Source organism: Eleginops maclovinus, chromosome 4 (genome assembly GCF_036324505.1).
Source record: "Eleginops maclovinus isolate JMC-PN-2008 ecotype Puerto Natales chromosome 4, JC_Emac_rtc_rv5, whole genome shotgun sequence".
Taxonomy (NCBI): domain Eukaryota; kingdom Metazoa; phylum Chordata; class Actinopteri; order Perciformes; family Eleginopidae; genus Eleginops; species Eleginops maclovinus.
In genome coordinates this window covers 22,137,002-22,149,110 of record NC_086352.1, presented here as the reverse complement: position 1 = coordinate 22,149,110, position 12,109 = coordinate 22,137,002, and the positions used below count along the sequence as shown (strand labels likewise).

At 39.3% G+C, this 12,109-nt stretch overlaps 1 protein-coding gene across 2 annotated transcripts; it reads right to left on the bottom strand.

The window, feature by feature from the left end:
- Positions 1-576: 576 nt before the first annotated feature.
- Positions 577-10,006, bottom strand: marchf7 (membrane-associated ring finger (C3HC4) 7). 2 transcript variants are annotated; one of them, XM_063881196.1, is made up of 11 exons: positions 9,793-10,006; positions 7,143-7,335; positions 5,824-5,970; positions 5,523-5,694; positions 4,663-4,851; positions 3,383-4,577; positions 2,741-2,910; positions 2,553-2,656; positions 2,305-2,409; positions 1,433-1,481; positions 577-1,252 (listed from the first exon to the last, which is right to left on the bottom strand). In XM_063881196.1, exons 2-11 carry the CDS (start codon positions 7,323-7,325, stop codon positions 1,161-1,163), a joined length of 2,406 nt encoding a protein of 801 aa, XP_063737266.1. In that variant the 5' UTR covers positions 7,326-7,335; positions 9,793-10,006; the 3' UTR covers positions 577-1,160. The 2 variants fall into 2 exon arrangements, with proteins under 2 accessions (XP_063737266.1, XP_063737267.1); XM_063881197.1 differs by lacking the exon at positions 9,793-10,006 and adding an exon at positions 9,549-9,750.
- Positions 10,007-12,109: the final 2,103 nt, after the last annotated feature.

Below are 12,109 nucleotides of genomic sequence, written 5' to 3'. Positions count from 1 at the left end.
AATGTATCTTCATACCAATGTAATCTTCATACACACCAGATATAACATCGTAAAAATAAAACAAACCTCCTTAATTGTGTTTAAGTCCACCTTCCATTTCATATGAATTATTGTATAAATTCAGTAGTTTTCTATTGGAAAGTTTAAGTGCTTCCCTGTCACATGACCCATGGACACAAAATCAATTCCGCTTTGTATTACTACTACTACTACTAAGATACTTAAATACTTTCTCTATTTTAAATAAATGTTGTTATGGAAAGATAACACTTCCTAATGGACAACTGCTATTGTTCACAAATATTTATATAAAATAGAAGCTTGGCTCAAATCCAATCATAATACATTTCTCATGTGTTCATTGTTATGGATATGGAGTCACATGACATAGAAGCTATTGAAAAAGACGAGCTGCTTTAAAAAATACCCCCTTAATTACAAAACTATTCAACATGTATAAAATGAGTTTTTACTGTGTACAGATATTTACCAAAAAGCACCTCAATATCTATCTCGAGCCTGCAATATTTATTGAGAACAGACAATTTATAATAAAGATAAACTAAACATAAAACGCAATTTGCATTCAATCTTTATTTCCAAAATTGAACTACATTTGTACATACATAAAGCATTTCAAACACCGACACAAGATGATTACATTTGTTTTCATGGGGATACGTATTTCTTTGTCTTTAACCATATTCTCAGTGGAAAACAGAAAATAAAGGAAAAATCACCACTTTTAATATTTTCTCCATAAAGCACCGTTGCCAACACAACAACATCAGTACAGATTGGCACGTGTCCCCGCTGTCCCTCTGTGCTTTTCCAATTCCTGCTTCTTCATTCACACATTAAAGCACTTGTGGTATAACAGTTGAAAAAAAAATAGCATTTTATTTAATTAAAATTGAATAAAGTGCACTCATATAAACAGAAATACAGTGGCGTAAACCAAAATATTTATCGAGTTTGCATATCTGCAAAAGCCAGCTGCAACAAAGGCGAGACATCTTCTGTGCACTTGGCTTTTTCTCGCTGCCGTTGCATTTCGGATGAACATAACAATTTCCAAGCATGTGTGAAAACTGGGTGAACTACCATATGGCATGGAGTGACCCACATTTTTTTTTAGCCTCAATCCACCACTCACATCATTAATACTCCTCTTCAAGATCGTCGTCCAGGTCAGAAAAGTCAATAGACGGTCGGTTGTCTCGCAGCTCCTCGTCACTTTCCCCATTAGGAACTGCAATTCAGACACATCAAGTCAAAATCTGTAGTCACAAAATAATAAGATTAAAAAAGCAAATAATTGACAGCATACTACAGCCCTGATGGCTATTACAAATGGAATCTCACTTGCAGTCAAATAAGACTGCCTTTCAACAGACAACAAGCATAGAACAGAAAGGATTGATCCACATACTTTCCAGATTGTCCATGTGTTCATGAAGGATTCTCACCAGGTTGAATAACTGGGTGAGAGAAGGAAGCAGTTCTTTTTCCAAGATTTGTATTCCACATCAATTCATCATTTCAACATTTCAAACCATTGTCCTTAGCGTCTGTGTTTAATGTGTAAGGAAGCTACAGGATGTAGTATACACAAGCCTAATGCTGATTGGGAATCAGATATTGCATTTTCTTATCTGATATTAAGGCACTTTTATCATATTTACTATTAGCGCTTGGATGTTGTGAAAAGGTTCTGTAGAATCTGTGCCCGCTGTTCCATTTGGATATGTTGAAGTGAAGTCTGCCTGCTGAGCGCCGTCAATAAGCATGAGCAACTTTTAGATTATTTGTTAAACCAAATTCCATGACCTTACACCATGCAATTTCTCTACATGCCCTTTTATCAAAACGTTGTTAGATGTGCATTGATCTCGATGGACATGATTTTGATTGTGGTATGAAAAAGACAAGATAATAACTTAACTGATCATGGCGCTACGTAGCTATAATATAATTTTGTTCTAAATAAATACATTTTTTTTTAATAAAATGTTCACACTTGCACATTTAAGTGCAAATCTTAACTGTATTTCTTGCAAAAAGTGTAGACAAGCTCTAGATTATTAATAAACCTTCCAAGATGAACACAGAAAGGATTCCCAACCCTGGTTTAGGTCGAGTAAAAAATCCCTGTACACTGCCTCTTTCAGCCACTAATATGATCAACTGTAGTGACAAATTATCTAGTTAACTATGGCAGATTAAATGCGCGTGTGTGTGTGTGTGTGTGTGTGTGTGTGTGTGTGTGTGTGTGTGTGTGTGTGTGTGTGTGTGTGTTCTCACCCCAGCTGCATCGACTGCTCCCAGCACATCCGAGAACCTCTGTTCACAGAAATGCAGCAGCACCACCAGGTAGAGGCCGCTGCTGATGAACTCATCATATTCTGACTGTGGAGCAAGGAAAATATCTTTCTGTGAACTGTTATTGTACCATAAATGAATGTTTTACTCATTTTGCAGGTTTTACTTCAATAGAAATGTATTAATCGCTGTAAATTCAAATCTCCACAGGGAGTATACTGGTGACTCACTTGCACATGTGTCCTGTATAACTCCTGGATGTCAAAGTTGTCTATGTTCAAACGCAGCTTCTCCTTGCAGAGCTCACAGGTTGCTATGGCCTCAAGGTTAGTGCCTAACAGAGACAGAAACATGTTGGCTTTGCTGACAAGATGCAGATTTGGTTGAAGCTGCAGCTGAGTGAGGGGTTGGTATTTACCGGAGCCAATTTTGGAGCGGAGCCACCTCTTGATGCAATCCTGATGGACGTACTGCAGACTGCCTATACAGCGGCAGGGCTGAATCAGGGGGTTGGTGACCGATTCCTCCCCCATCTGGCAGATTCGGCACAGGTCTCCTTCTTCTTCATCTGAGTCCTCCAACAGCAGTCTGTTGCGGAGGAGGAGGATTAGTTCTTCTGATGATACAGTAACTATTATATAGTATATTAAAAACTTTTACTCAAACTAAAGTACGGTAAATAATTTCTGAATATGTACATTTAAAAAATACATTTTGATGTTTTTGGAACAATACAGATGACATTTTGGAGATATAAACACAATACTAATGTATCATTGGTTCAAGACTGTGATTTCCTAGTTTAAGAAGCTGCTGATTATCCCACAAACTGAACAGATTTAAAGCCCAGAGTCTGCAAAATGGACAGATGTTGGCTAAAATGTTCCTAAAATGATACAAATTTGGATAAAGAAAAGGCCTGATGTAGCAGTACTACTGTAATTAAAATACAAAACAAACATATATTCATATTATCCAGCTCTCAGTAAGACATCATTACTGAAATACCTATTCTATGGACATGATTAAATGCATTTGAGTGAAGACATTACTCCATTACCTCTCCTTGATCTTGCGCAGCTTCTCCTGATCTGCACTGACCACAGGTTTCTCCTTCTGGCCGTCCAGCTGGCCCACGGCCCCCAGAGCTCCCATATGAGCCGCAAGGTTGTCGTACACTCTGCGGTGGGGCGGAAAATCAACTGCTGCATCCTCGAGTTCAGGTAACGTTTCACCCTCAAGTCTGCAGGGATGACCCGCAGAAAAGGCCTCTAAACCAACCGCTCCTTCATCGTCATCTTCCTCCTCCTCCTCCTCATCGTCATCGTCTTCACCATCATCATCATTATCATCGTCATCTTCCTGTGTTACTTTATTCTCATGATCGTCCCACCTCCTCAGTAGGTGCTGCGGACGGCTGTAGCCTTCTTCCAAGCCTGCAGCAGCAGAGTGTGCATTCTCACCCAGAGTGTGTCTCCTGAGGCGGGAGAGGAGGGGAGGGCAGCGGCCGCGGAGGGAGGAGGAAAGCCAGGAGTAGCTGCTGCCTCCCCCACTGCTGCTGCTGGTGGTGGTGTTACTACTGCCGACGCCAGGTTCTCTCCACTGCGTTGTTCTGGACGGAGCCTGACTGCTGCGATGGCCGTCGTTGATTTCCTGGATAGGGGCGAGGTCTGCTCTGCGGTTCCTGAGGCTCCCCAAGCCCGACTCTGAGCCTCCAACTATGGGCTCCACACTGGATACCCTGGCCCCCTCCTCACTGTCCACAGACTCTCCACCCGTGGAAGGGCTGTCATCATCGAGTGAGCGAACACTGGAGGAACCGCTGGAAGAGTCCTGGCTGGAGCGGCGTGAAAAGAGACGGGACAGAAGGCGTCGGGTGGAGCTACGGCTGTCTGACTCACCGCCTTCAGGAGCTGGCCTCGCAGGGAGCGGGGCCTCTGGTCTGGGCAGCGCAGTCGCGAACCTGGAGGTGTGTGAGGAGTAGGAGGAGGAGATATTTGAGGAGGGGACAGGGTTCCTCGTTGGTTCTGGAGATGAGTGGAGGGTGGATGAGCTACTCAAGAAACGGGAAGGGGTTCTGGTGCTGTCGCGCACTAGAGGTGAAGAGCGGTAGGAAGAGGAAGGTGAGAGGTGGCTATTGAGGGAGCTTTCTCTAGCAGAGGAGGAGTAGGAGGAGGAAGAGAAGGAAGGAGAGTATGTAGTCTCTTTAGGCCGAGCTCCCTGGGCATATGTGGAGGTCACCCTGTCTGTCGGATCTGAAATGAGGGAAGAGAAGAGCAGTTTGTGTGAGTGTGTGTCACCAAACATTTGGAGGTTGTGAACCTCACAACATATGCCTACACAATGAGGAAGCCAATCCAGTAGTCCTGTTCCTTCTTTCCCCCAAACTTGAGAGAGCAGGGTCATTCTTTGTCTCGAGCTCTCTCCTGTACAGTGGATTGGACGAGGACGAGGAGGAGGAAGACCGTGAGAGTAAACGGCACGAGCTCCACGATGAATCATATGTGTCCTTTTGTTTTTCACTTGTAGCTGCCGCGGAAAGAGAAGAAAAGCTGTTTAGAAGTTTCCTGAGTTCCAACATGTCAGGTATTATCAGAAGTATAGTCATATTTAAACCCGGAAACAGCAAGGTCTAACTGTAATGCTAGTATACCCTTTTAGAGTGAAGGGTAACGTTGGGATGGTCCTGACCCTTGATTAAAAATAATACATAAAATAACTGTTCTATCTTATGACGTGAACATAATTAAGTCAAATCCAAATTTACGAAGGATCATTAAATATGATTTGATGAAAATGATTAGATAACTTCATAGAAGATAAAAATATACTAGCAACATAAGCTTTTTGCATACAAACTTGGTATTGAATTTACAAACAGCTGCTACAACCTGATCCTAGAGTTAAACCGACAAAATTCAAGCAGAATCTACTTCCAAAGATAAAGTTATTAAAAAGGTGCCGTCCCCGTTTCATGAATGTACTGTTGCTGCTTTATTCCAAATTAACAACAAATGTCACCAGTAGCATTTGAGTTCAGAGCCAGATTCATTTCAACACCAACAAGTAAGATTTATTATAGTTTTCCAAATATTTATTCTCCCATTTAAAAAATGATCAAGACAGAGGTTCAACATCAGTTCAGGGTAAAATATGGGAACAGTGTTTCTCATGACCTTCAGTAGTCTAGTATCATGTACCTCTGCCACTGCTGAGCCCAGTACTGGAATAGGTGGATCCTGTAACGGAGGTGCTGGGTGTTCTCGAGTACAGTCCTCTGTTGCTGTATGACATTTTTGCCCTTTTAGAATCACCATCATCAGTGACGTTCAACAGCCCGGAGCGCATCCCCAACCTGGCCTCAGAATCGGTCTGGGAAAATGCAGGCAGACATTAACAAATAATGTAATTCAATAATATTCCTATAAACTTAAATGTTTCAAACATGTAACCCATACTGTATTTTGTATGCTAACAAATGAAACCGCACAGCTTCAGTACCAGTTTGCTCCTGCTGCTGAGAGAGGATTCAGCCCAGGGGCGATCATAGGATCTGCTGGAGGTCGTCAGAGACGAGGGTAACTTCCAGCTGCTGGAGCGACTGTCAGTGCTGCTGTAGTCTCTGGATGAGCTCAGGAGACGAGAACTCTTCAAAAGCAGAGAAAGTAAAACAAGTAACATTAGTAAGTACTCATTCATGGGCACGTGTGTAATACAAAAAAGGGTCAACTTCTCGTGTATTTTAGTAGTTGCTACGGAACAACATTCTGATTGTTAACTTGTAAATTTGTTTCCCATTCATTTATTGCAACTGTTAAACTGTTCACAGCAAAAGGCGAGAAAGAAGACGACTCCAAGCTGATGGTAACCTGGAGGTAGGAATTAGGTTTTTACTAATTCAGAAGACTGGTTTTTTAAATGTTCATTGAGGAAGGATATGTATTCAACAGTTTGCTGTGTTTTGGCAAGAAACACTGAATGTAAACATAAGTGTTTGTTTCCAGGAAAACCCCCAAAGGATTACTTAATAATACTGCAACTTCAGAACATCAAAGAGCAAGGATTATTTTATTATTATTATGGCTTTTTCAATTAATTATATATAGTACAGCCAACACAAAAAGAAAATGACAGGGGTTGACATGCTGATCGGACAGTTTGCTGGGTCTTTGCAACTAGCTTAGAATCTTCTAGAAAGAGCAGGAACTACAGGCCAACCGTAACACTATCTTTTGAGATGGGCCTTGACGGGCAGCAGGACTAAAATATACACAACGTGTGTCAAGGAATCTAGGCTGCCCTATTAAAAGACCTCCAAAGGGTCTGCTGTTACACCTCTGAGATATGTAGATAGCTACTGTAGCATGTTCCTGAGGGAACCTGGACGCAAAGAGCTTATTCGTACACCTGAAGGCAGACTTAAACCCTAAGCAGAATCAAAACACAGATACAGCAGGATTGTCGCAGACCCATGCCCAATACTGCGATTATTGTTACTGTTGCTCTTGACTGCTTTATAAAACCTAGTCACAAGACTATTTCTATAATCAAACTATTGTTTGCACCAGGACAAATTTAATAAAGCTTGTGTGTGCGACGACAGCTAAAAGGCCAACTCTTTATAAGGATGTACTCTGAGTATAATCAGAAACTAGAAGCCACATTTACAGCACACCAGGACTATTGCACTACAACAAAGGAGGACGTGAAGTCCATATAAATGTATATATTCTGAATGCAAATGTTACATGGTGGGTGTGCATTGTGTATGAAACTACAATGCATGGTTCCATTATAATAATAATGTGCAGTCAGCCTACCTGGTTGTCAAGGTCTGTCTTGTAAGCTGATGATGCTCTCGGAAGGCGGTCATTGTTCAGCACAGAGTCCCTACTGTACAACCTGCTGGAGGACAGTGATGAGGAGGAGACTGTTGGACTCGATGTGTAGGATGACCTTGAGCTGGGCAGACAGAAAGGAAGTCTGCGAGACCTAGAGTCCATCACGGATTGCCTGTAGTGATAGAAACATGGAAGAATCCACAGGTTATATCACACAGTTTGTTGAGAGAGCTGGAAGGAAGTAGAAACCTATTCATAAATGCATATTTTACTTTACGAAACAGGCCAATGAGGTTTACCACTTACAGCACGGCTTTTTGAATTTGCCTGCTGCAACCTCTTGATCTGGCTAGTAAATAAAGGGTGAAGGGGCATTGAATGAGCATGTCGGGTTTGTTGATGGAGCGCACATGACTGTGTGTCTGTAAACACTAAAGTTGCCATAATGGTGCTTCCTGGACTTGGCATCAAAGCCACAGTGCCTATCTTTGGGGCTATGAACTCTGTCACATGAACATGACACTTTCATGGAGCAAGCAGTTGCACTCTGAGCTCTGACTTCAAGCAAGCGAGGTGTGCTATAACAGTTATTAGATACTGAGATTATTCATTATTAAGCTGTATCAAAAAATCCAATACACATTAATATTCTCAACACATATTTGTATTCTAATATTTTGGAATTCATTTAAATTACATGAAGTGCTATTGGTGTATTAGGGTTAGGCTGAGAGTTTCTGACATACAGTAAAGCTGTACAGTATGAGTTACTCCCTGGTAATGATATGGGTCCATGGACATTAGGTATAGCACCTGTGGTCAAAGATAGCTCAGCAAGCCAGCAGTCTGTCAAACTGAAAGGACCAGCAGTAAAGAAGGCCACATGACAAACATTTTAAACCACAAGCACTTAAACCTTTTACTTTAGAAAAACTAAATAAAAGAATTTGTGTGAAACAAATGCCTTACAAAACAATAACATTGAAAATGACATTAGTCTGTAAAAAGTACCAAACAATTTGAGAAATACCCAAATATGTGCTAAACTACTAGTTTAGAGAAAAAGTCCCATTTGCTGCTTTTTATTTCTATGCAACAAGCTGCAGCTGTCCTTTCTCTTGGGAAACAAAACACCCTGCAAAAATCCTACCTTTACAAAGCGAATAGGCTAATGTTAGGTTTAAGTGGTAACTGACATGTTGTGGTGTGAGGTTGTGGTTTGTGGTGCTATTGAACTGTGTTGCCTTTCATAATGTTGCTTCGAATTATTTCGTCCAATATACTTTTAGGTTAATAAGGTCAACCAACCGCCACACCATCAACCACAGACGTAATCATAATGACCAGTCTTGAATAAACACCTCTCTAAGGCTGAGTCCAATTAAAGTGCACTTAATTTTAACATATATGAAGGAATGCAAGGCTGTTTTATTGTTAGAGGGCAATAGTTTTAGCTTAGTGTAAATGTACCAAAGCACTGGACCACAACACCTGTAACTAACCTGAGCACATGACCATGCACTATATGATACATCACAACGGCTAGTTATCAGTCAAATAAATACAACGACTGCTTGACTTGAGTTTTTGATTGGAAACAAGAAAGGCTAGCCTGCTTTCTTCTTCAACTTTAGCATGTGAGATGTTAGGCTGATTGATAATTTACCAACAGGAAGTGGAAGAAAATTGTTTACTCAAGTAAAAGTATCAATCCTACATTTAAAAAATACAGTTACTAGTAAGAAATCATGCATTCAAAATCGTATTACTTAGTTAAAGTACAAAAGTATCAAATTTAAAATATACTTAAAGCACCAAAAGTAAATGTACTCCTTAGGATCATATTCAGTTACTAGTTTACAATTAGGATTATTGATGTGTTTTTATAACAGCTGGTAAAAGTGGAGCTAATTTGAATAACTTTATATAATGCTGCTGGATATTCCTTTAATCATTGATTTATATTTTGTATGAGCTAATTCTAAAACGTAAAAGTAACTAGAAACCAAAAGCAGTCAAATAAATGTAGGGGAGTATATAGCATAGCATAAAGTAGCATACACTTAGAATACTCAGGTTAAGTGCAAGTATCTCAAAATATAACTTAGTTAACGTACTTGAGTAAATGTGTTTTGTTACTATCTACCACTGGGATTTACGAACATCGACATTTGAACAGCGTTTAAATATGTTAGTAGATTAACCTGGCATCGGAACGTTAACATCACTGTTGTTTTTTTGCATGTTATGCATCTAACGTTAAAAGGTACAACATTCCTACTTACTCTAGCTAACGTTAGCAAATAAAGAATAACACGACGTTAAGTGTGTTACATTTGCAAGATAGCTGTCGTTAAAGAGAGCCTACGTTACCTCCCTACTCACCGTTCAGATGTGCTAGCAGCAGGCTGGTTCAGCTGTTGTTTTTCGCTGATTGCTACAGAGGCTGGCAGTTTAGCTGTAAGCTAACAAGCTGCTTAGCTCGTCATCTGCACACTGGTCAGGACATTTTAGATGACTAATAGGTGGCGCTAAATTAAACTGATGTATGTTTGAAACAACCGGATTCAGTACCAAGTGGCATTCTAAATCAACCACATTCATGCACTGTCACCATAAACACCCTTACCTTTTTCAATCTTTCTTGCTTAGCACAACAGGAGCGATGGCGGCTGTGTTGACTGCTGTTGACACAGCCGGTCAGGTGATTGACACTGACCCGGGGAGGGTGGGGTTCATAGATCTCAGGTACTTCCTAAGACACATGCACGTAGTAAAAGTACGGTTTTAAAGCACACAATGAGTCATTAAATACATGCACGGGAAGAATATTAACAGATAAGGACTCAAAATAACACCGAGTTAGACGCTCTTAAAAATCCCCAGGCCAAGCCAAACAGTGCCCCCATGTGGTTTGGATCAGCAAGTCATATTCTTATGTTCAGTGATTTATTGCATCAACAACTCAAATGTTGTAACACAGATTTGGTTGTAACTAGAAACCAATTGTGTGCTTAATAACCCTGACTACAGTGCTTAAGTATTGTCAAGCAAACTCATCACAACATTTGTTCTCTTTATTTTGTTTATATTGTTATTTAATATTTACATTGTATGAATATTTTACTCATACTTCTAATTGGTCACATTTCAAAGGCAGATGTTGCACTTTTTAGTCCACTATTAGTGTTTTCTTCTAGTAGACCTAATGTTAGTTTTTGGATTAAGATTTGGAAAAATCCTAGTTTTAGGAATTTTGAAAAAGAAAGTTTACAGATGAAAATACTAATCATGTATGTTTATTGTTGGCAAATCATATTATATTGTTTTGAAATATCGTGCAGTATTATTTTGGACACTTGGTGGCGATCATTAGATACACAGGGATGTATATGTGGGCACAAAGGACAAAGGTGACCGGAAAGTGAGAGCACAGGTAAAGCACACATACAGCCCCAAAAACACCCACGCCACAGCTTGCAGAATTGGGAAAACCCAGAGGTTCAAATTTATGTACACTTATATTAATAACCCATTAACTAAAATTACCAGAAAATCAGCTCTTATATACTACGACCGATCTGTATTTTGGTGGAACCAGGAAATGAGAACTTTGGAAATATGAAAATGTTACCCAACAGTGTCATTGAAAATTGAAATGCTGTTTAAGTATCTGCAGCATTAAAACACCAGTATAAATGTAGTATAATAGTATTATAACATTCTGAAAGTCACTGCAGATATAAATTCAATGTTTACAATAATTAATGCAGAATGTTTCTTTGAACTGATAATGTTTACAGCCTTATACATTCATAGGAAATTTTCGTCATTGTTTGACATCTGATTACCATGATTATGGCTTCCCGGCTTGATAAACCTCACACTTGTCAACTCTCTAATATGATGGGCAATAAAAGACATGGATTTGGAAAATTAACCTCAATTTAGTACAATTTGAATCAAGGAAATGTAGCACATTTTACAATTAATGTTATGAATGAATACAATCACCATTGTGAAACTAGAAGAAATACAGCATAAGTGTGTTTGAATTGGTTATATCTGTTTATATCGACATTGGAATGAATGAATCAGTTAAAACATATACAATGTAGTACTTTAAAATGTAATATATTGGCTTTAAAGTTAATGTAACCCTAAGTTTCTGTCTTCTACATGAAATATCTCAGACAAACAAACCACTCTTTGGATTTGGACTAAACTGGGGCATGTGATGCATCATACACACATCAAGGCATTCTGACATTTTCAAAATGACTGCCCTAAGGGAGACACTGTGAATACAAGTCAAAATTAATAACTGACACTTTGCTAACAGATATGTACATGCGGTCCAGCACTGCTGGGTAAATTCCAAATACCAAACAATTTAGGAAAGTCATTTACATAATGAAAACATTTTGTAATTGAACGTTTCCTACAGAAGACAAAGGGTTGGGAACCCATACAGCAAAAACCTCATCATAGACAGAATACCCTAAATATCAAATTTATTTGAATGAACAATTAAGTCTGTACATTTATCCAGGGTTACTTTGTGTCTGGATAGATACTTGTGATTTTTCAATGCTTTGGGCAGCACTAATTAAATGGCATTACATTTTCGGGTAGAGGCAGATATATCAGAGCTGGATAATATGAGAAAACAACTAAATAAATCCAGAATTGTCTTTATTCTCATGTAGTACCATGGGTAAAAGTGTTTACCTGTAATAGTGAAGGCAGCGAGGTCAGCAAATCCATAATCTGACATATTTGAACAATAATGGTTATTATAAATTGGTTCTCTAAGTGCAGTGGGCCAATCTTCCAATAACAAATTCTGTATTTTATTAAGCATAAAGAGAAATATTTCATATACAAACAAATTAACAACATTAAAGATTATAGGATTCGTTTGTAGGAGTTAAAGTTGTGTAACA

Excerpts from the sequence above, each read along its gene's own strand:
- marchf7 (XM_063881196.1), bottom strand. The coding sequence starts at position 7,325 with ATGGACTCTAGGTCTCGCAGACTTCCTTTCTGTCTGCCCAGCTCAAGG. Across the intron at positions 4,578-4,662 it reads TGGATTGGCTTCCTCATTGT|ATCCGACAGACAGGGTGACC; the intron begins GTAGGCATATGT and ends CCCTCATTTCAG. Across the intron at positions 2,911-3,382 it reads CTGCGCAAGATCAAGGAGAG|ACTGCTGTTGGAGGACTCAG; the intron begins GTAATGGAGTAA and ends CCTCCGCAACAG.